Below are 22317 nucleotides of genomic sequence, written 5' to 3' on the forward strand. Positions count from 1 at the left end.
CTCGCTCTCACTTCCTGTCCCTCCCTTCGCTGGGGAGGACGCTTCTGATTGGCTCTCCTTGTGCCCCCTCCCTCTGGTGGAAACAAGAGGAGGGGCACTCCTTCGCTCCGTGTGACGTGGCCTTGTTTGTCGGCCAGTCACAGCACAGTTGGGTGGGCTTTCGCGCCGCTCCGCTCCTTTTGCAGGGGATCTGGGTTTGGCACCAAACCCCTGCACATCTCTCTCCACATTTCCCTAACAGTCTATTTGCTCGCTTCACGTGCGCGATCCAGGATTGGCGGGAGTCGCCATTTTGGGATGGCTGCTAGCTGCTGGGCCGTGGATGGCACTGCGGTCACCATTTTTAACTCTTTCATGCTCCGCGGAGCACATGTAGTGACGGCCGCCATCTTTGATGAGCCCACCAAATGTATACTGTCACTATTCTCAGTGTCTAGTGCATAGCTCGTTCCTAGACACTGACTGTACTCACTGACACTCTCTGATGCTCTTTGCATGCTCTCTCTCATTGCTTTTAACCATTGATATGATGTGGCATACCCCAGGCTAGGCAGAACTCCTTCTCTGTGCACCGCACTCGCTGACGGTTCCTGCACGTACTCTGTGGTGTGTTTTATGTGGGTGCTGGCTAGTGTACCTGGGCATCTCCCTAAGGTATGGGCGTCTCCTACTTTTGGCCACTCATAGTGCGGGCCCTGGGCCATGGTCCCTGGACAAGTTAACAGGCTAACCCCCCCAGTTGCCTCACACTACCTGCCTCAAGGGACTAGGACAGCTATAGCCATACACCCATCTCACATCACCCTCTTAGGGCACCCAGGGCGTACCATGCGGGAATCCACGCTCCCCTGACTACCCCTGGTATGCATACATGCCCTACTCTCTCCAGTACTTGCATGGAAGATGCACTTAGCTCTTCCAGCTCTGCTTTCGCTGAAAGCCTGTCCTGTTCTGGATCTCAGCAGCTTCTCCAAATGTAACCCATGTCCCCCCCCCCCCGGTCGCAGACTGGACCCCTAGGGTGTAGTGAGGGCTGGCTACATGCATGTTGGTGGTGCATACCTGTGAGGAACAGGAGGGCCTGAGTCTCCCGCGGTGGTATTGGGGATAACAGGGACAGGCTTCTGGGGTGTATGCTTCCATCTTCTTAGCAGTAACGGTGCAGCGCCTCCATCTGTGGCGAGCCTTAAGGGATAAGGTGAAATTCTCCCAGAGAAGCCCTGGTCTCAGGGCGAGAGATTTCAGTCTTACACACACAGTCTTTGATAAAAGCAGCAATGTCTCTTTATTGTCCTTGTAACAGCACACAGCAGCAGTTCATACACAGCAGCCGGTCATATGCAGTGTACAGGGTCTTGTCCTCCTCTCCTTCTCCTCCAGGCTGTACCCCTGCAGGATGGGCTGTATGGAGCTGCAATACCCCCGACATCCACCCCAAGGGTATACCCTCTGGGTGAGGCAAGATCCCCCCCCTCACCCCCTGAGCAGGGTGAGGGGCATTGGTCCACCACCTATAGTTTTATCAGCTCTAAACAGGCTGGTCTTCTGCCTCTTCTCCAAGCACAGGTGTCACTCTAATCATGACCTCTCAGGTCAGACACTCCAGCACTCTCTGCTCTCAGGACAGAACTGCCTGTCTCTTACAGGAACAGGCAAGACTAAATTTAGTCAGCCCCACTCCCCCTGATGTCAGCAGGCCCCTCCCCCATGTCTCATGCCTTCCACACAGAGGCAAGGGGCCTATCTCCATCAATCAAGGCAGGGCTTGAAGCAGGGGAAACCCATGATAACTACTGGCGGCCTGCCCTTAGCAGGACTTACACCAGTAGGAGAAAGATATATAGCCCCCATTTCTTACCGGGGCTACACATGTTTTTCATTGAATAAATCAATTTATTATTACTTTTTGCTTGAGTGCTATTAGTGGGACACCTTTTCCTCTTTTTGGTATTCATATGATATTTGTCCCCAGCACCGTCATTAGTCTGTTATTTATTTATCAGTATTATTTCATCTTTTGATTTAAGCAATTCTGTGTTATTCCTTCTAGTTAGTTGCAGGCTTATCTCTGTTGTTTTCAATATATATATATATATATATGTAGCCCTGCTTCCTATCGCTAGCAAGCCGCTACTATGTGCTGTGTCACCTGTAGGCTCGCAGGGCCTAAGTCTCTGCCACGGAGAGCCTGGGGTACGCGCAATAACTATCACGGGTGCAGCGCCTCCACCTGCGACAGCTCCCGCCAGCGGGGGAGTGGGTCTTCGCAGGACGTATATGCAATAATTACCGACACACAGCCAATTACCATAACCAACTTCCTTTACTTGCAGGCAAAGCTCACATATAGGTACATACAATAACAATCCTGTCAGAGACACTTTATAACATGCCACGGCGGATGCCAACACTATCTTGCGCCACGTCGGACGCCAACACTCCCCGAACCCTCCACCGGGTGATCCCACCCCGTGTCCAATCCCCCAACAGATCAGTCCTTCCGCTCACCAGTGAGCCAACTATATGTGTGTATGGGTGACTGCGCAGCCACTGTGTCCCGAATGAATGAATGGTACCGTTGGTGCACTTGTTGAAATACCTGCCGGGCACTCCGGTACCCGGGACTGCTACGCTCTTCACAAAGGGTTTTCGCACGCCAAAACCGTCCTCTCTCTCTGGCGATGGTCCGGGGCGATCCCACCCGGACTCCGGCAACAGCAAGCGGGGTCTGAGCCCAGACCTCCCGCTTGATAGTAAAGTCCCGCTACACGTCTAAGGATACTACGGGAACAGGAACCTCGCTATGGCGATCCCTAGCTCAGCTTGTCTCTACCGTGACTCAGGGCTTAACTGGGCCTGGGGCACACGGCCTACGCCGGGGCGGCTTAACCTCCCCTACATAGACACTCTGTCTCCTCTCCTCTCCAACCAGCTCTACTCCACGTGCGCGCAACCACCTTCCTATATCTCCTCCACCTCCTCAGCCCATTGGCTCAACTCTCTCCCAAGGTACTCCCCACGGGGGCTGCTGGGACAAGGGTCTGCTCCCCCCCACCAATTAGCACTCTCCTCCTTCGCGGGCTTTTGCAACTCACTCTGTGCAGGCGCAACCTCCCGCTCTTTCAGGGTGAATCAGGGGTCACGGCTACATCTATATATATATGAAACACAAGAAACAACCTGCAACAGACCAAAAGTAAGAAGTGCTATAACCAGTAAGGTGAAGTGTAAGATATAAACACTACTGGCGGTGCTAGGGATGATGAATATATGTGAACATGACAAATAAAAAAGAATCCCAGATTAGCACTCTAGCATACAAAAGATATCAAAATTTATTAAACACATATAACAAAATATATAATAAAAAGGATCCACAGTGTACCAAGGACTGATTACTACTGAACACTAATGAATTGAAAATACATGAAGTTACAGACATAAGTATGAACACAATCAACAGATCACAAATAAGCTGGTATAAAAGCTGTAAGCTAATGTGTGAAAAAACAGAAGTTGTGAAGAGGTTAATGTGTCAGAAGTAACTATGTATAGGCTGCCATATGCACTTTATTATATATTTTGTTATATGTGTTTAATAAATTTTGATATATTTTGTGTGCTAGAGTGCTAATCTGGGATTCTTTGTCATGTTCATATATATATATATATAACCTCTATCCCAGCCCAGTATTTGGGATAGGGTGTACAGTGAAAAGGGAGTTGTTATAAGTCTTTAATGCTTTGACAGGGTTTATAACTGCTCAAAGGGTGTGGTTGCTCAGCGGTTTACCTGTTCATCTCAGGGTTGTTGTAGTAGGTCCGTGCCGGCTTGTAGTAAGGAATGGTGATGAATAAAGAGGGCACCAGGAACTTTTTATTATTTATTATAACAGTAGGCAACTTCTTCATGATACACAATGCATTGTGAACAGGACAGGTGTAACACTGTTCAACCCTCTGTTTGTGTGGTGGTGAGGCATACCTGTGAGTTCAAGAAGAGCTGAGTGGCCGCGATGGTACAGGGCAAAAGGACAGCATTTTGGTCTCTTGCATAAGCTTCGGTTCTTGGTACAGCGCCTCCAGCTTCAGTGGGCTCAGGGAGTACCCGAGACTACCCCTCCTGAAGCACTTCCATACCCCATGCGCACTGACTCTTATCACAGCAGGGGTATAGTAGAACAGGGATTCGTTATTGTGCATCACTGCAGCTCTTATTACAGCGGGGTGCATATCTTCCAGGTTCCAGGATGATAAACAGTGATGACCCTGATAGTATAGGGTCCCTTGGCTTAATCTGATGTTCCCCAGGCCCAGAGACCTGAGGTGGGCAAGCTCATCCCGCCATGGAAGTGTCTGACATCCCTCTTATTTATATTTATTTTTTTATAAAAATGTTATACCAGGAAGTAATACATTGACAGTTACCTCTCGTTTTCAAGTATGTCCTGGGCACAGAGTTATAAAAAAAGACATGGTTACATTAAAAGAACAGGGTTATACAGTGAATTCACAGACATTTCATGCACAGGAGCTCCTTCTGAGAGGACTGATCTTTAGCTCCTCCAGAGCAGGACAGCTAAATTTGGATGCTGCTTCCTAGAGGAAGCGGAAGAGGCGGGCTCATGGTCTATACCTCTATTGGCTATACACAGGCCATGAGTCACCACCACCTTCTGCCACTCACAGAGCAGACAAGGGGGTCTAATGCCTGCAGGATTAACCTGTTACTCCCTGCATCTAGCAGGAGTTATATAACGGGCAGGAAAGAAGTACAGAAGGGGGAACCTACCCTGTTACACAGGTTTTCAACATACACAGTGAAACACCTTCCCTTCCCTCTCACCATGAGACTGAGCCTCTTGCCCTGCCAGGATACAGATCCAGTCCCTTAACTGGAAATCACTTGCAGTCCACCCAGGTCTCTGTTTAGTCTTGCCGATGGAAATACCCTCTACTGTGGTTTAGGATACGCCCAGGGTATAACAGTAGGGATGTTCTAATCTGTATACAGGCCTCTCCTTATGAGAGCTTTTCTGTCCAGTTATTCACTTAAAGTGTTACCTATTCTTATAGGGCACTTCCCTAACGAGGAAAAACAATAAACAGGGGAGGAATATTTAGAAACTATATACTGGACATGTGAGATCCCTCCTGGAGTCAAAGAGATCTCGGGGGAAAACACATGTATGCCCTTTTTATAACCTTGGTAGGGGAATATTGTAGCAGTGAGGATGTGCAGTCAATTGCTGGAATATTTGAACAATAGAATCACCCTAGCAGGGAGGGAATGGAGCTCAAAGGTGTGAGATGCACTAAATGGAGGAAAAACACTTCTGGACTGGATATACTTCCAATGTATTCCCTCCAGTAATCAATAAATGTAATATGGAGTGCATCCTATGCAAGTCTTATGATAAGTTCATTTTAGACTAGGGGGCCTATGCAGAGAGCAGCGCTATTTCGAAATTCGCCATTTTTTGGAGAAAATCGCGCAGAAAGCAGCAGAAAATGGCGAGTTCCGAAAAACGCGCCAATTTTTCTTTTCTATTTGTAAAACTCGCCTCGCGGCTGGCGAGAACCTCAATCTCGCCAGTTTTAAAAATATCCGTATGCAGAGAGGCGCGAACGGCATCTAGCGGCTGTTTGCGCCAATAAAATGGCGCGATTGTCTCCTTTTTGCCTCGCCAGAAAAAACTGGCAAGAAGCTGCCGCTCGCGGCCATTGCAAAGGGAAAAAAAAGGCGCGAATTTGTTTTTACACGTTTCTGAAGCGCGCATCTCGCCAATTTAAACTCGCCACACGCATCCATGTTAAACATAGCAGAATTCGCACTTTTCTGCATATGGAGAATAAAATTCTCCAAAAAAGCTACTTTTTAATAAATTCGCCAATTTTAAAATTCGCTGCTCTCTGCATAGGCCCCTATGTCTTGTGGAGGATAGGGATGGAATCCCACTCATTGTAAATTCCAAGAGCAATGAGTAATGAATACCCCAATACCCACGGGCAACCTCCTAGTGTCAAGACAGTCCAAAATTAAATGGAAGAGTACTCACAGCTTGAATGAATGAAAGTCCCCTCCTTGTGTAATCCACTTAGTCAGGAGTCTTCACTTGCTGGGTGTAGTCCTTGGTGTGCAACGCGCTGAGGGTAGATAGAATCAGGAGATAAAATGGTGCGGTGGTTCAAGTGGTGCAGCGTTTTTTGGCTTTTTGCCATTTTTTCTCCTGACTTGCTGGAATATTGCAGCAGCGAGGAAGCGCAGTCAGGGTTGCTGGAATATTGCAGCAGTGAGGAGGCGCAGTCAGGGTTGCTGGAATATTGCAGCAGTGAGGAGGCGCAGTCAGGGTTGCTGGAATATTGCAGCAGTGTGGATGCGCAGTCATGGTTGCTGGAATATTGCAGCAGTGAGGATGTGCAGTCAGGGTTGCTGGAATATTGCAGCAGTGAGCATGCGCAGTCAGGGTTGCTGGAATATTGCAGCAGCGAGGATGCGCAGTCAGGGTTGCTGGAATATTGCAGCAGTGAGTATGCGCAGTCAGGGTGGCTGGAATATTGCAGCAGTGAGGATGTGCAGTCAGGGTCGCTAGAATATTGCAGCATTGAGGATGCGCAGTCAGGGTTGCTGGAATATTGCAGCAGTGAGGATGCGCAGTCAGGGTCGCTAGAATATTGCAGCATTGAGGATGCGCAGTCAGGGTTGCTGGAATATTGCAACAGTGAGGAGGCGCAGTCAGGGTTGCTGGAATATTGCAGCAGTGTGGATGCGCAGTCATGGTTGCTGGAATATTGCAGCAGCGAGGATGCACAGTCAGGGTTGCTGGAATATTGCAGCAGTGAGGATGCGCAGTCAGGATTGCTGGAATATTGCAGCAGTGAGGAGGCGCAGTCAGGGTTGCTGGAATATTGCAGCAGTAAGTATGCGCAGTCAGGGTCGCTGGAATATTGCAGCAGTAAGTATGCGCAGTCAGGGTCGCTAGAATATTGCAGCAGTGAGGATGCGCAGTCAGGGTTGCTGGAATATTGCAGCAGTGAGGATGTGCAGTCAGGGTTGCTGGAATATTGCAGCAGTGAGGAGGCGCAGTCAGGGTTGCTGGAATATTGCAGCAGTGAGGATGCGCAGTCAGGGTTGCTGGAATATTGCAGCAGTGAGGATGCGCAGTCAGGTTTGCTGGAATATTGCAGCAGTGAGGATGCGCAGTCAGGGTTGCTGGAATATTGCAGCAGCGAGGATGCGCAGTCAGGGTTGCTGGAATATTGCAGCAGTGAACATGCGCAGTCAGGGTTGCTGGAATATTGCAGCAGTGAGGATGCGCAGTCAGGGTTGCTGGAATATTGCAGCAGCGAGGATGCGCAGTCAGGGTTGCTGGAATATTGCAGCAGTGAGTATGCGCAGTCAGGGTTGCTGGAATATTGCAGCAGTGAGTATGCACAGTCAGGGTGGCTGGAATATTGCAGCAGTGAGGATGTGCAGTCAGGGTTGCTGGAATATTGCAGCAGTGAGGATGCGCAGTCAGGGTCGCTAGAATATTGCAGCATTGAGGATGCGCAGTCAGGGTTGCTGGAATATTGCAGCAGTGAGTATGCGCAGTCAGGGTTGCTGGATTATTGCAGCAGTGAGGATGCGCTGTCAGGGTTGCTGGAATATTGCAGCAGTGAGGATGCGCAGTCAGAGTTTCTGGAATATTGCAGCAGTGAGGATGCGCAGTCAGGGTTGCTGGAATATTGCAGCAGTGAGGATGCGCAGTCAGGGTTGCTGGAATATTGCAGCAGTGAGTATGCGCAGTCAGGGTTGCTGGAATATTGCAGCAGTGAGGATGCGCAGTCAGGGTTGCTGGAATATTGCAGCAGTGAGGATGCGCAGTCAGGGTTGCTGGAATATTGCAGCAGTGAGGATGTGCAGTCAGGGTTACTGGAATATTGCAGCAGTGAGGATGCGCAGTCAGGGTTGCTGGAATATTGCAGCAGTGAGGATGCGCAGTCAGGGTTGCTGGAATATTGCAGCAGTGAGGATGCGCAGTCAGGGTTGCTGGAATATTGCAGCAGTGAGGATGCGCAGTCAGGGTTACTGGAATATTGCAGCAGTGAGGATGCGCAGTCAGGTTTGCTGGAATATTGCAGCAGTGAGGATGCGCAGTCAGGGTTGCTGGAATATTGCAGCAGTGAGGATGCGCAGTCAGGGTTACTGGAATATTGCAGCAGTGAGGATGCGCAGTCAGGGTTGCTGGAATATTGCAGCAGTGAGGATGCGCAGTCAGGGTTGCTGGAATATTGCAGCAGTGAGGATGCGCAGTCAGGGTTACTGGAATATTGCAGCAGTGAGGATGCGCAGTCAGGGTTGCTGGAATATTGCAGCAGTGAGGATGCACAGTCAGGGTTGCTGGAATATTGCAGCAGTGAGGATGCACAGTCAGGGTTGCTGGAATATTGCAGCAGTGAGGATGCGCAGTCATGGTTGCTGGAATATTGCAGCAGTGAGGATGCGCAGTCAGGGTTGCTGGAATATTGCAGCAGTGAGGATGTGCAGTCAGGGTTGCTGGAATATTGCAGCAGTGAGGATGTGCAGTCAGGGTTACTGGAATATTGCAGCAGTGAGGATGCGCAGTCAGGGTTGCTGGAATATTGCAGCAGTGAGGATGTGCAGTCAGGGTTACTGGAATATTGCAGCAGTGAGGATGCGCAGTCAGGGTTGCTGGAATATTGCAGTAGTGAGGATACGCAGTCAGGGTTACTGGAATATTGCAGCAGTGAGGATGCGCAGTCAGGGTTGCTGGAATATTGCAGCAGTGAGGATGCGCAGTCAGTGTTGCTGGAATATTGCAGCAGTGAGGATGTGCAGTCAGGGTTGCTGGAATATTGCAGCAGTGAGGATGTGCAGTCAGGGTTGCTGGAATATTGCAGCAGTGAGGATGTGCAGTCAGGGTTGCTGGAATATTGCAGCAGTGAGGATGCGCAGTCAGTGTTGCTGGAATATTGCAGCAGTGAGGATGTGCAGTCAGGGTTGCTGGAATATTGCAGCAGTGAGGATGTGCAGTCAGGGTTGCTGGAATATTGCAGCAGTGAGGATGTGCAGTCAGGGTTGCTGATGACATTATTATACTGTACTGTTCTTATTTTTTTCAAAATGCCATTTCAATATAAATTTGCTGAATTCTGTCAACTGCACTTAAGTTAAAATCTAAACATACTGTATAGGTCCTTATTTACATTAACAACCAGTGGGTTTTGCAGGGTGGTATCACAGACCAGCATAGTTTCGTTATTAATACTATCACAGGCTTTATACCATTAGATATATAAATATAAAAATGGACGATAATTCTGTATGGAAGATCTAAAGCCAGAAACGCCAGATAACATGTAGGATTACTGTATTTTAAACTTTTAACAGATAGAAGTAAAGCCATGTAAATAACGTTTGTACCGTATATTTACTCATTGAAAAAAAACTGGAAAAAATGTTAAATGGATATTAATTAATGTGAAGAAATATGTTTAATGGGAGTGTTAACTGTTTTATTTCAGGATGGAAGACTAACTGTTACTCCAGAAAATAATCCTGTGTCCCTTCCTTTTATAAACTTCATGAAAAGTCACGGGGCGGTGTTTCTGAATGCGTACACCAACTCTCCTATCTGCTGTCCATCTCGTGCAGGTATGGTAACATTTCACGTCACCTGGATTAAATGTATGTATGTGCGTGTTTATATGTACAGTATATATTAAAGACACTACAGTATTTAAATGGAATTTTAAGTGTTTTGTGAATTTATATTAAATTTACATGTGAACCATTCTAGTCTTTTACTTACTTTACAATTCTGTGTTCACATGTATGTTGCATTGTTAAAGTAGCTCTATAAAAATATAACTTTATTGAACAGTAGGGTAACTTTATTTCTTCCATGAACATCCTTATCTTACAGTACATCCCTCTATTCTAAATGTGAACATTGGGAATTATGCTAACCTGTGATTGCATCTTGGAGACTATGGTTGCTTGCAAATAATTCACTTGAATGCAGTAGGTACTTTTACAAAGTCTTTATTTTGCACTCTCCTGGCCCCACAACTTCATACAGTAAAGTGACCCCATGTTCTATAATATATTTTTAACACTACATGTACAGTATTTGAGTTGCTTTCTAACGTAGTGATGTTTTTTTCTGGGATCGGACTGCTAGATCAGTTGCAATTCAGTTCTGGGAGTTCCTTGACATTTAAACACATACTGTACATAAAATACATATGGCTAAATCCTCTGGTGCAGAGTTCTTCTATGCTGTGATAAAATAGAGACATATCTTTAAAAAGTATGTTTTATTGTTTGGGAAGCCATCTTAATTTATTCTGAGGACTCTTTCTCAGAGGAAAAAGAACATACCCTGTAGAATATACTGTTGATTTAGCTTTCCCACCATTTAAGACAGGTCGGCTGAACCCGAGATGCAAGTCTATACTGCCCAGGGACTGTGTCTAACTTCAGAAAAGATCTGCTGTACGTTTGTTATGTAACGGTATTTCTGGCCCGGCCTGACCCACCCAATCTCACGTTGGCCCCTGTGGTCTAACCGGCCCCCATTACAGTGTGGTAGTGTCTGGTGGTGCACCTGTTGGCAACAGGACTCCTGAGTCTCCCGCATGATGGTGTGTGGGGAGGACCCGTCCAGACAGGCAGCTGAGGTCGTGTCTTGAGTCTCACCTAGTTCCAGTGCAGCGCCTCCACCTCATCAGGGTCCTTGCGTCCGCAAGGGGATGATCCTGTTGAGGAACTCCTCCGTGGTGCCCCTCTCTGTACACTCATTCCACACAGGTACACGAGAGGTTTTGTGAATGAGAACATCTTTATTGGGTGATGTGGGCTAGCTGCCCCTCGCAGTAGAGTCTTAGCCAATCATTCCTCCGTCAGTGCCTCCCTTTAAAGGTGTATCTGTCCTTAGATAGGGATTCCCTATCCCCGCAGGGATCACTGCCCTGTGCCAGGTCCCTGGACACAGTCTCCTCTCTAGTTACTACAACATAACTTGAACTTGAGCTCCTGCCATAACTCCTCTTCTTGGCAGAGCCGCATGTAGCTCTCTGACTGAGCTGTCACAACTAACACTCAGACTCCGACCATCCTAGACTAGATCTGTAACTAGACTCAGAACCGACTAACTTTTGATACAGTGCTGTGCCTTATGTAACTTCTGAGACTGACACACCTCTGACATCACTAACCATGGAGTCAGAGCATGTGACCAGTCCCATCCATACACAGGGCACCCCACCAGGGTGTGAGGGTAAACCTCCATGATTACTGCTGGCATGCCCACACTTACCAGGCCTTACTGCTAACAGGAGAGATGACTGTAGACATTTTACATGACCGCTATATTCTCCCCCTGGTGAATCCCATCGTCCTCGCTGGGACCTAAATTTGTATACCCTTTTCCAGGAAGCACTGAAATACAAAACATAATTATGGTAACTTCACGTACATTTCCATGGTATAACAAAAATGAATACAGTACATTCCGCCAAGCCCGCCCCGACCAGCAGCCACGGACCCGCGTAATGCATTAGTACCCCCTAAAAATAGTGAAGCGGGTCAGGTTTCTTGACCTCTCTACCGCCCATGTCCAGGACCGTGACGTGATAGTGCCTAGGCATTCCCCTCTCAGGCCTATATGTCACCCTATGTTTGTAAATGTTTCGGCCAATGCCCCATACCCGCACTAAGTGCTCTATGCGCTCCTCGGCCTTCTTCCCTACCACTGAGCTACCTCTTCCCACTAGGTGCATCTCTATGGCCTCCCTAAGCCACCTATCCCGGTTGTCCTCTATTTCGTCCATAAGAGGCTCAGGGACATACGGGTACTCCAACCCGTGGGAAGATTTATAACGAGCCATTATGGTTCTCTCGGCCCTACTGATCCTAGTCAGGTCAGCCTTACCTGCCCTCCCAGGTAACACCCATGATAGGGGCTCATCAGGATCCACGGGGTCGGATAGGATACTAGGACCCATGGGCTCTATTTCCCTATGCTCGATCTGCAGCCACCGCTCCTGCAATTCTCTGTCCCTTTGTTCAGGCGTAAATTTTCCCACAGCCCACCAATAATCCACTACATCTTCCCGCCGGATGAGGAACCGAGTGCGGTCCATCCAAGCGGAGTATCCTTCGAATAGTGGGGCCCACCAACGGTTCTCCCTAAATCTATTTGGCTCCCCTGACTCTCTATCGTCACTTAGAGAAAATACCCCCGATGATCTGGCTGATCGAGGTAGAAACCACCTGGAAGATCCCGGGGCCTTTTTCACGGGCTCAGGTACTGTTGTGGACACCCTCAACTCCCCCCCTCCCCGGGAATCGCCCTCCGTAGCGCCACTGCGCTGCCTTTCCCCAGTCCGTCTCCCCTCTTCCCCTGGTGAAATGTCCACGGACTCCAAACTAGGTGGGGAACCCGGGGACCGTGTGATTGGGGTAGGGGTTTTAGCTAGGGCTGGGGATGGGGCATAGGGGCGGTTGATAGGACCCCACGGGGTTAGGACCCGTTCCTGGCTGTCCGTAGACTGGTCCAATGAAGATACCTCACCCTCCCCAGTCCTTGGATCGCCCATCCAACTCCTGGGCCTTGTAGGTGAACGGGGACCTTCTCCCGATTCTCCCGGGGACCTGCTTCCTCTCCGGTGGTTCCGCCGTCGCCACCGGAAGTGATGTCTTCCCCGGAACAGGAAACACCGTCATCGCGGGTTGGACCCCCATGCGGGATCTCTTCCTCAATGACGACATCCGGAAGCTCCGCTGTCGTCGCCACCGGAAGTGATGCCGTCTCTCCATGTGCGCCTGCGGCCTGGCATGGCCTCTCTGCTTCTACACCGTCTGCGGGGGCAAGGTAAGTGAAGGGACTCCTCTTACCCGTCCGCAGGGGTGCCGGCGTCTCTCGTCCGTCGCCGCCACGTTCTGAGGCGGAGGGACTCCGTCTCTCGGCTCGCCGATCTGCGGGGGACGTTCTGTCTTTCCGACAGCTACTGGTACCACGGGGTGTCATCCTCCCCGGTTCTATCCTGGGTCTCGCTGTTACCTCCGCTAGCTCCCGGAGATCCTCGTCCGAGTAATCCCCCTTCTCGGGGCGGTCAGAGGGTAACCCGACTGCCGCGGTTGCGGCCGACCCAGCCGACTTGACCGGCTCCAGTCCCCTTTCTCCGGGACTCGCACGCCCTATCCACAGTGCGCCAGGGGACTCGGCAGCTCGCCTAGCCAGGTCCCCCGGGGGGTCAGCCGATAGAATCGGTATGAAAGTCGGCATTGGCCATAAGTACAGTGTCCCGCATTGTGGGCAACGTGCCGCCGTGTTGACCGTGCCTCCGGGCAGCCCGCATTGTAGGCAGAGCCCGACCACCGTCTCGGTGTTAGCCACCCTTACTACCAGTAGCCCGCCGGGTACTGAGTAGGGCTGGGTGGAGACCATCGTGCCCACAGTGGAGGAGCAGGCCATTCTTTTCACAGGAGCCACTTCCTGTATAGGTCTGTTCAGGTCAGTGGTTCCTCGCAACTGACTGGTGGAAGTTGCTGGATCCGCCACTCCCTGCTTCGGCTCCTCCTTCCTCTGACAGAGCTGGAACCCGCCCCCAGGGGTTGCAATAATGGGCGGGTCCCACAGGGGAATATCATGCCCCTTAACTAAGACCGCTCCTTTCTCAGTCCTGGTGGGCGCGGTCAGCGTTTTCGCGCCAGTTCCCTCCTCAGAGCTGGGTTCTTTTCCCGCGGCTAACTCCCGCCTTTTTCTTGCAGCTGCTTTGCGTGCAAGGTTTCCTTCTCTTTTGCAACTGACTTCCACGGCCGGAACTACTTTCTGTAGTGGCGCCGTCTGGATATCAATCCCTGGGCCCAGTGGGTGCATTCCCACAGGCCATAATTGAAAGTCACTCCCCCTGGTTGAAATCAGGGGAGGGTCCCATAGAGTAAGTGGTTGACTCAGCACAGGGGCTGAGCGAGTCACTGTCCATGCCGGCGCAGCCATAGCTTTCGCGCCATGCCCCCCATCAGGGCGGGGCTCTGCTGTTCGCGCCATTCCCGGCCAGCTTTTTGCAAGTCCTGCACCAGCCACATTTTCTGTGACTGTCCCATGCGGTTTCCCTAGCAAGCGGGAACCGCCATTTTGGTTGACTTTTAAGCTCAAAAAGTCCATTTGTTTGCTCTCCTCGCGGGGTTCTCCCCCAATTATTACAATTTCCTCACACTCTTCAAGGGTGGCCCCTCGCTGTCCCAGACAGGATAAAAACGGGGCAGCCACAGCCTTCGCTCCGCTCCAGAGCAGCCTGGTTAACGATAACTCGGCGACAGTTTGCTCTTCAGTGGGGTGCACGCCACGGGTGCCCTCCCCATCGGCCTCTGGTCGCCATTTTGTGTTCTCCGCACCACGCGGATCCTCCATTCTCTCGTAACAGTTATCGTACATAGGGCTCCGCTCTGCGGGGCAGCCTCCACATCAGTACAATAGAGAGTTGCTCAGATGCACCACCACATGTGTACCTGAACTAGGCTTGACTCACTGTGCACTACCTCAGGCTAGGCTCACTCTCTCAGTGTCTGCTGTGTCTCCTTCCTCCCAGTCTGTGCTCCCTATGGTAAGTGTCTGGAATGGGCTAGGTACTCTGGCTCTGCCATGCAGTACTTGGGGCGTCTACCTCTCTTGGTCAGCCTAGCGCAGACCCTCTCCAGGATTCCTGACCAAGTTAACAGGCTATCCAACAGTAGGAAGGATCCGAAGATTCCAGCGGTGCACAGCTTGTAGAGATGAGAGACCAGCAAGGTGTAGATTAAAAATGAAATTTTATTGAAAAAACATATGGTATGGGGGACACACTCTGACGCGTTTCGGACCTGCGTGGTCCTTAATCATAGAGCTGATTCGCGTCTCCATTACCCCCTGTCTTATAGTGTAAAACCCCTCCCCCTTGCGTCATTGCGCTGTGTGTTTTGCCGCGAAAAATCGATAATTAGTCTATACCTAACAGCTGTGTATGCGCGCGTGTTGGAGGGTGCAGTGAATATTAATTAGCCATGTGTTGTTCTCTACTATCAACACACGCACGGACGCTGTGGGTTGCTAAGTGACCGCAGTAAACACTGCCTACGTCATGACATTGTGTTTATCAGCGTAACCCTGTCCAGCGTGTGAAAATGTGCAGTGAATATAAATTAGCCATGTGCTATTGCCTCTCGTAAACACAGGATGTGGCTTGCTGGGTGGCCGCAATAGAACACTGCCTAGGTCATAACGCTGCGTGTCTCAGTGCAACCCCAATCAATCATAATGAATTACTGTCTGAATAGATCATCTGCAACCTCCTCATGTGTCCCAAAGCATATCTAAGCAACCATAAAAGATGTATAGGGAAACATAATTCACCTCACTTCACTCTATTGTTCTAATGTTGCAGAAAAATGACATGACATAAGGTTCACCCCATGGGGGTGGGGGGGGGGGAAGGGGGGGGAGGAGAGGGGGGGAGAGGGGAGGGGGGGAAGAGGGGGGGGGGTTGGGAAGGAAAAGGAATAAGACAGTGAATGAGACAAGGGGGAGAAAAACAAAATCATGTGAATATCACCAATAAGTAAATCACATACATATCAAACACAACAATAAACAATACATAAAAAAAAAGTTAAAAATACTATATTGCGAATCTTATATCCGCCGTGGAGCTATTCAGGTACCATATGATATCATATCTTATGATAAAGACATACATTGTTGGCTTTAAAATTATTATCATCATACGAATTGTAATTAACTCTTTGTCTTTCCTGTACTCTGAATATTGGACTAGTTTTCTGCTTATTGGAATATATATTCTTTTATGTGTACATGTGCGTACTGTGAACTGTATCACTGCGAGACACTTGGGGGTAAATACATTTAGCTCGAGGCACAAAAAACATTTATATTTATTGAACACTCCAGTCAGGGATAATTGAATACCCCAAACTACTCAAGTATAAATATATTATGAGATAATATTTGGTTATACCATTAGTTTATTTTAATTTAGGAAGTGTTTCAATTCCCAGTCCTGGTTTATGCCCCTGGGAGCCATTGTCCCAAGGGCATAAATCCAGAACATTTCTCGACGGTTTAATAGTGCCTCCCTATTTCCTCCTCTAGGATGTATGGAGATCTTTTCAATAGCACTGTATGTAAGGGTTTTGATTGATCCCTGTTTGCATGTATTAAAGTGACGCGCTACTGGGAAACGTTCATCTTTATTTCTGATACTGCGCATATGCTCTGTGATTCTCACTTTCACTGTTCTAATTGTCCTGCCAACGTAGCCACTACCACATGCACATTTCAAGAGATAAATCACGAACTCAGTGTTACATGTCATAAATGACTCAATCTTATAGATGTGACCAGTGTGTACATCCCTTAGGGATTTGACAGGTTCCGCATACCTACACAGGTTACAATTGCCACATTTAAAGAATCCCCTTGGTAGCTGTGTGTTGTTTTTCTTTTTTGAGCAAAATAAACTGGGGGATACAGAATTTCCAATGGTCTTTGCCTTCTTAAATACTATTCTAGGCTTGTGTATAGTATATGGATCTAGTTCAGAATCCAATTGCAGAATCCCCCAGTGTTTTTGCAAGATGTGCCGTATTTGCTCTGCCTGTCTAGAGAAGGTGGTTATGAAGAGTGGGACCTGTGCTGCCCCTTCCCGTTTCGAGGACTTCCCAGGTTTCCTCTTCTTAATCAGATCATTGCGATCGGTCATTAGGGCATTTTGGAAGGCATTCTCAAGGTCCCCCTCATCATAGCCACGCTCTCTAAACCTGCTCTTCAATTCATCAGCTTGTGCCAAGAAGGACTCATCAGTGGAGCATAGTCTCCTTAGTCTTAAATATTGCCCTTTGGGTATTCCCTTAATCAGGGGTCTCGGGTGGGCACTGTTTGATCTGAGCAGAGAGTTTTTGGAATTTGCTTTCCTATAGATGCTGGTCTGAATTTGTTGTCCAACATCTATATATAGATGAAGATCTAAATAATCAATCTGTGAGTCACTGTAACAATGTGTGAATTTTAAATTGTATGTATTTGCTCCAAGATATTCAAAAAACTCGTGTAGAGTGTCGGTGTCCCCCTCCCAAATGATTAATAAGTCGTCAATAAAGCGATGATAAAAAATAATATTATCTCTAAAGGGATTGTGATCACCGAAAATGTGGGTAGATTCCCAAAATCCCATAAAAAGGTTCGCGTATGAGGGTGCAAATGACGTGCCCATGGCTGTGCCTTGTGACTGTAAATAAAACTGTGCATCATACATAAAGTAGTTATGCTGTAATAAAAAAGTGACTGAATCTAACAAGAAAGTGATTTGTGCCATATTCAAATTAGAGTGATTAAGAAAGTGACTGATAGCCCTTGTGCCCAAAGTGTGATCAATTATTGTGTATAAAGAAGTTACATCAAGGGTAACCCAAGTGTAACCTTTGAGCCAAGTGATTTTTTGAATATCTTGGAGCAAATCTGCGGAGTCTCTAAGATAAGCCGGTAATTCTTTGACTAAAGTTTGTAAGAAATAATCGACGTACCTAGATAGACCATCTCCCAAAGATCCAATACTCGATATAATGGGTCTGCCTGGAGGGCAGACCAGAGTCTTGTGGATCTTTGGGAGATGGTGAAAAATAGGCACGACCGGAACGGAATTGTACAAATAAGTTGACTCACGATTGTTGATCACTCCTAACTGTCTGCCCAGATCCAACAGATCATAAATTTCCCTTAGGTACATTTTAGTGGGGTCTTTGTCCAATTTGCAGTATGCCTGTATATTTGACAATTGTCTAAGTGCTTCTGCATGATAGGCTGATGTGTGCATGATGACCACTGCTCCCCCTTTGTCCGCATTTTTTATAATGATATCGGATCTCTTTTTTAGTATATTCAGATTCATCCTATCCACTCTAGATAGGTTATCAAAAGAGGGAGCAGTGAACATGTAGCCTTTAGCCAAGGCCTGCAAATCCTGCTCTACAAGCCGTTCGTATGTTTGTAAATGAGGACCCTTTGAAAAGGATGGACAAAAAATGGACCTATTTCTAAATTGTGTATGTTTAGTGCCACTAAGGAACAAAAACTGTTCCTCCTCCCCAACGGCGTCTACCACTGTGTTGTCTGTATCTAGATCTGTCAAATCCTGTATGGCTACATATTCTTTAAAGGACAATCTATCTGTCTGAGTCTCATCACCTGTGTGAGGGGGGTCAACAGGGCCCCCCTCACACAGGGGAGGGGACTCAGTGACCCTTTGATCCTTTGCAAAACATTTTTTGAGAGACAATTTTCGAACATATTTTTGCAGATCAATGACCGTGTTGAACAGATTGAAATCCCTCATTGGTGCAAAATTTAAACCTCTGTTCAACACGGCCATCTCTCCATCGGAGATGGTGACCCCTGAGATATTTATAACATTATTGCTTTCTATCATGGGTCCATTTTCCTTTTCTTTAGTGCCCCGTCTTTTTTAACAGGCTATCCCTTTAGGCATCCTACCAACTAGCACTGCCTCAAGGTGACTCGGTCAGCTATAGCCCGGCTCCAGACCCCTCACTCCTTTCAGGCCCCTAGGTTGTCCCTGCGAACTGACAATATCCCGTCAGCCCCCTGACTACCCCTAGGTCCGTCCCTACGCAGCACAGAGTGGCAGCAGACACTCTCCCTGTTTCCCAGTGTGCCTAGCTAGAGCCTGTCCTGATGACAGATCTGATCTCAGCAGCTCGCCTCCAAATGTAACGGTATTTCTGGCCCGGCCTGACCCACCCAATCTCACGTTGGCCCCTGTGGTCTAACCGGCCCCCATTACAGTGTGGTAGTGTCTGGTGGTGCACCTGTTGGCAACAGGACTCCTGAGTCTCCCGCATGATGGTGTGTGGGGAGGACCCGTCCAGACAGGCAGCTGAGGTCGTGTCTTGAGTCTCACCTAGTTCCAGTGCAGCGCCTCCACCTCATCAGGGTCCTTGCGTCCGCAAGGGGATGATCCTGTTGAGGAACTCCTCCGTGGTGCCCCTCTCTGTACACTCATTCCACACAGGTACACGAGAGGTTTTGTGAATGAGAACATCTTTATTGGGTGATGTGGGCTAGCTGCCCCTCGCAGTAGAGTCTTGGCCACTCATTCCTCCGTCAGTGTCTCCCTTTAAAGGTGTATCTGTCCTTAGATAGGGATTCCCTATCCCCGCAGGGATCACTGCCCTGTGCCAGGTCCCTGGACACAGTCTCCTCTCTAGTTACTACAACATAACTTGAACTTGAGCTCCTGCCATAACTCCTCTTCTTGGCAGAGCCGCATGTAGCTCTCTGACTGAGCTGTCACAACTAACACTCAGACTCCGACCATCCTAGACTAGATCTGTAACTAGACTCAGAACCGACTAACTTTTGATACAGTGCTGTGCCTTATGTAACTTCTGAGACTGACACACCTCTGACATCACTAACCATGGAGTCAGAGCATGTGACCAGTCCCATCCATACACAGGGCACCCCACCAGGGTGTGAGGGTAAACCTCCATGATTACTGCTGGCATGCCCACACTTACCAGGCCTTACTGCCAACAGGAGAGATGACTGTAGACATTTTACATGACCGCTACATTTACATTCTTGGACTGTATTTTAGTAAGATTTTAGCAATATTAATGCTGTAAAAAAGGAACAGAAAAAATACTTTAAAAAAAATAAATCCTCTTTTCTTTCAAAAGGAAGTGGAACGTTAAGTTTGTTAATAAAGAAATATGGGCACATTGGGTGTCAAAATAAAAAAAAAAGTAGTGTTAATCTGAACACTGTAGTTCCATCACATTGCAACCACTTTACTTCTGTTACTAGCAAGAGACAGAACTGCCATTGCTGTGGCTTGTGTGGGTTTTAAAGCTCTTTTAATTTCCTCTTATGCATAGCAGTAAGAGTTCAATAGCAAAGATAGATGTTGTACCTTGGAAGCTGGCACTACTGCTTTTTCTACTCCGGTTTTGCAAGTTCTTTTAAAGCTGCAGTTCAGTCTATATCCTGCATGTGTGGTTTTTTTAATAAATCAGTTCTGTAGTAAGAAATAATACTTTTAGCATTTTCTGTTTTTAAAAAAACAACTTTGAAAGACCAATTTTCTTGTATTCTATTTTAACAAGCATTTGCTAAGGCACTGCCCCTTCATGTCCTGTCACAAACCCAGGCACACCCCTTTGTCAGCCCTGCCCTCCCTCTCTCTAAACGTGCACTAGCCTCTGGTCACATGATCTTCCTCATAGCACATTCAAGGAAGCTGGAGAAAAGGGATCAGCCATGCATAGCAGCTCGGATAGGCGATTTCAAACTTATTACAGTGTTTATTCCATTCATTGCACGTGTATATAATGTAAAATTGTAATAATTCCATTTATAGCAAACGTGTATATGTGAATATTATTTAGATGTATATGTATGTTACTGAAATGTGGAGTGAGTGTGTAGGTAAATACACACAATACACTTCTACTGCATATATATATATATATATTATATATGTATGTATATGTGAAGTTATGTGAGTAAAAAAGTGACAAAAACCCTCCATAGCAAGGCAAATAGCAAATGGAAATATTACTGTATGCTCATTTGTATGTATATATATATTTATATACACACACACTTCGAATACGGATAGTGATTCACGTAAATGATATATATATTCACTTTCTGGGAGTATAAGAGTGACTGTCCTGTTGTTCCTTTTTTTGTATCCATCATTGAATGGTATGCACCCTCTCTTTACGTTTATTTTATACTAGCTGAGAGACCCGGCGTTGCCCGGGATGTAATATTCCCGCTCCTCTCTCTCTCCTCACCCCTCCCCCTCTCTCTGTTTGTCCCCCATTCACATCAATCCAGTTCCCCCCCTCCCTCCTTTACAGCTTCATGCAGTGTGTGTGCGTCAGTCATTGTGTGTGCGTCAGTCAGTCAGTGTGTGTGCGCGCGCGTCAGTGAGTCTGACGCAGAAACACAGACTGACTGACGCACACACACACACAGTCAGTGTGTGCGTGTGTGTGTGCCTCAGTCAGTCAGTGTGTGCGTGCGGCAGTCAGTCAGTCAGTCAGTCAGTGTGGGTGTGGGGGTGGTAGTGTGCGCGCGCGCGCGTCAGTAAGTGTGTGTGTCAGTCAGTGTGTGTGTGTGTCAGTCAGTGTGTGTGTGTGTGTGTGTGTCAGTGTGTGTGTGTCAGTGTATGTGTGTGTGTCTGTGTGTGTGTGTCAGTGTGTATGTGTGTACCATTCATTGTGTGTGTGCGCGCGCGCGTCAGTCTGTGTGTGTGTGCGCGCGTGCGTCAGTCAGTGTGTGTGTGTGTGTCAGTCAGTGTTTGTGTGTGTCAGTCAGTGTGTGTGTGTCAGTGTGTGTGTGTCAGTGTGTGTGTCAGTGTGTGTGTTTGTTTGTGTCAGTGTGTGTGTGTGTGTGTGTGTGTGTGTGTGTGTCAGTGTGTGTGTGTGTGTGTGTGTGTGTGTGTGTGTGCAGCAGTCAGTGTGTGTGTGTGCAGCAGTCAGTGGGTGTGTGTGCAGCAGTCAGTGTGTGTGTGTGTGTGTGTGTGTGCGCGCGTCAGTCTGTGTGTGTGTGCGTGTGGCTGTGAGGGGTTGTGTGCATGCGGCTGTGAGGGGTTGTGTGCGTGCGTCAGTATGTATGTGTGTGTGTCAGTCAGTGCGTCAGTCAGTGTGTGTGTGTGTGTGTGTGCGTGCGTCAGTCAGTCAGTGTGTGCGTGCGTCAGTGTGTGTGCATGCGTCAGTCAGGGTGTGTGCGTGCGTCAGTCAGGGTGTGTGCGTGCGTCAGTCAGGGTGTGTGTGCGTGCGGCTGTCAGTGTGTGTACGTGCGGCTGTCAGGGTTTGTGTGCGTGCGCCAGTCAGGTTTTGTGTGCGTGCGCCAGTCAGGGTGTGTGTGCGTGCGTCAGTCAGGGTGTGTGCGTGCGTCAGTCAGGGTCTGTGCGTGCGTCAGTCAGGGTGTGTGCGTGCGTCAGTCAGGGTGTGTGCGTGCGTCAGTCAGGGTGTGTGCGTGCGTCAGTCAGGGTGTGTGCGTGCGTCAGTCAGGGTGTGCGCGTGCGTCAGTCAGGGTGTGTGAGTGCGTCAGTCAGGGTGTGTGCGTGCGTCAGTCAAAGGGCAGGCGTGGGGGGGGTGAAGGGCAGGGTTAGGGGGGGTGAAGAGCAGGGGTAGTAGGGGGGGGTGAAGGGCAGGGGTAGAGGGGGGTGAAGGGCAGGGGTAGGGGGGGGTGAAAGGCAGGGGTAGGGGGGGTGAAGGGC

General features: G+C 48.4%; 1 protein-coding gene across 2 annotated transcripts in view; it reads left to right on the forward strand.

The window, feature by feature from the left end:
* The window catches only part of ARSK (arylsulfatase family member K), a 139488-nt gene that overhangs the window by 11724 nt on the left and 105447 nt on the right, over positions 1-22317 (forward strand). For both annotated transcript variants that reach the window (XM_075593285.1, XM_075593283.1), the window contains exon 2: positions 9529-9658. In XM_075593285.1, the coding sequence (XP_075449400.1) occupies positions 9529-9658 (130 nt within the window). The remainder of the gene's footprint in view (positions 1-9528; positions 9659-22317) is intronic.

Source organism: Ascaphus truei, chromosome 1 (assembly GCF_040206685.1).
Source record: "Ascaphus truei isolate aAscTru1 chromosome 1, aAscTru1.hap1, whole genome shotgun sequence".
In the NCBI taxonomy this organism is placed as follows: domain Eukaryota; kingdom Metazoa; phylum Chordata; class Amphibia; order Anura; family Ascaphidae; genus Ascaphus; species Ascaphus truei.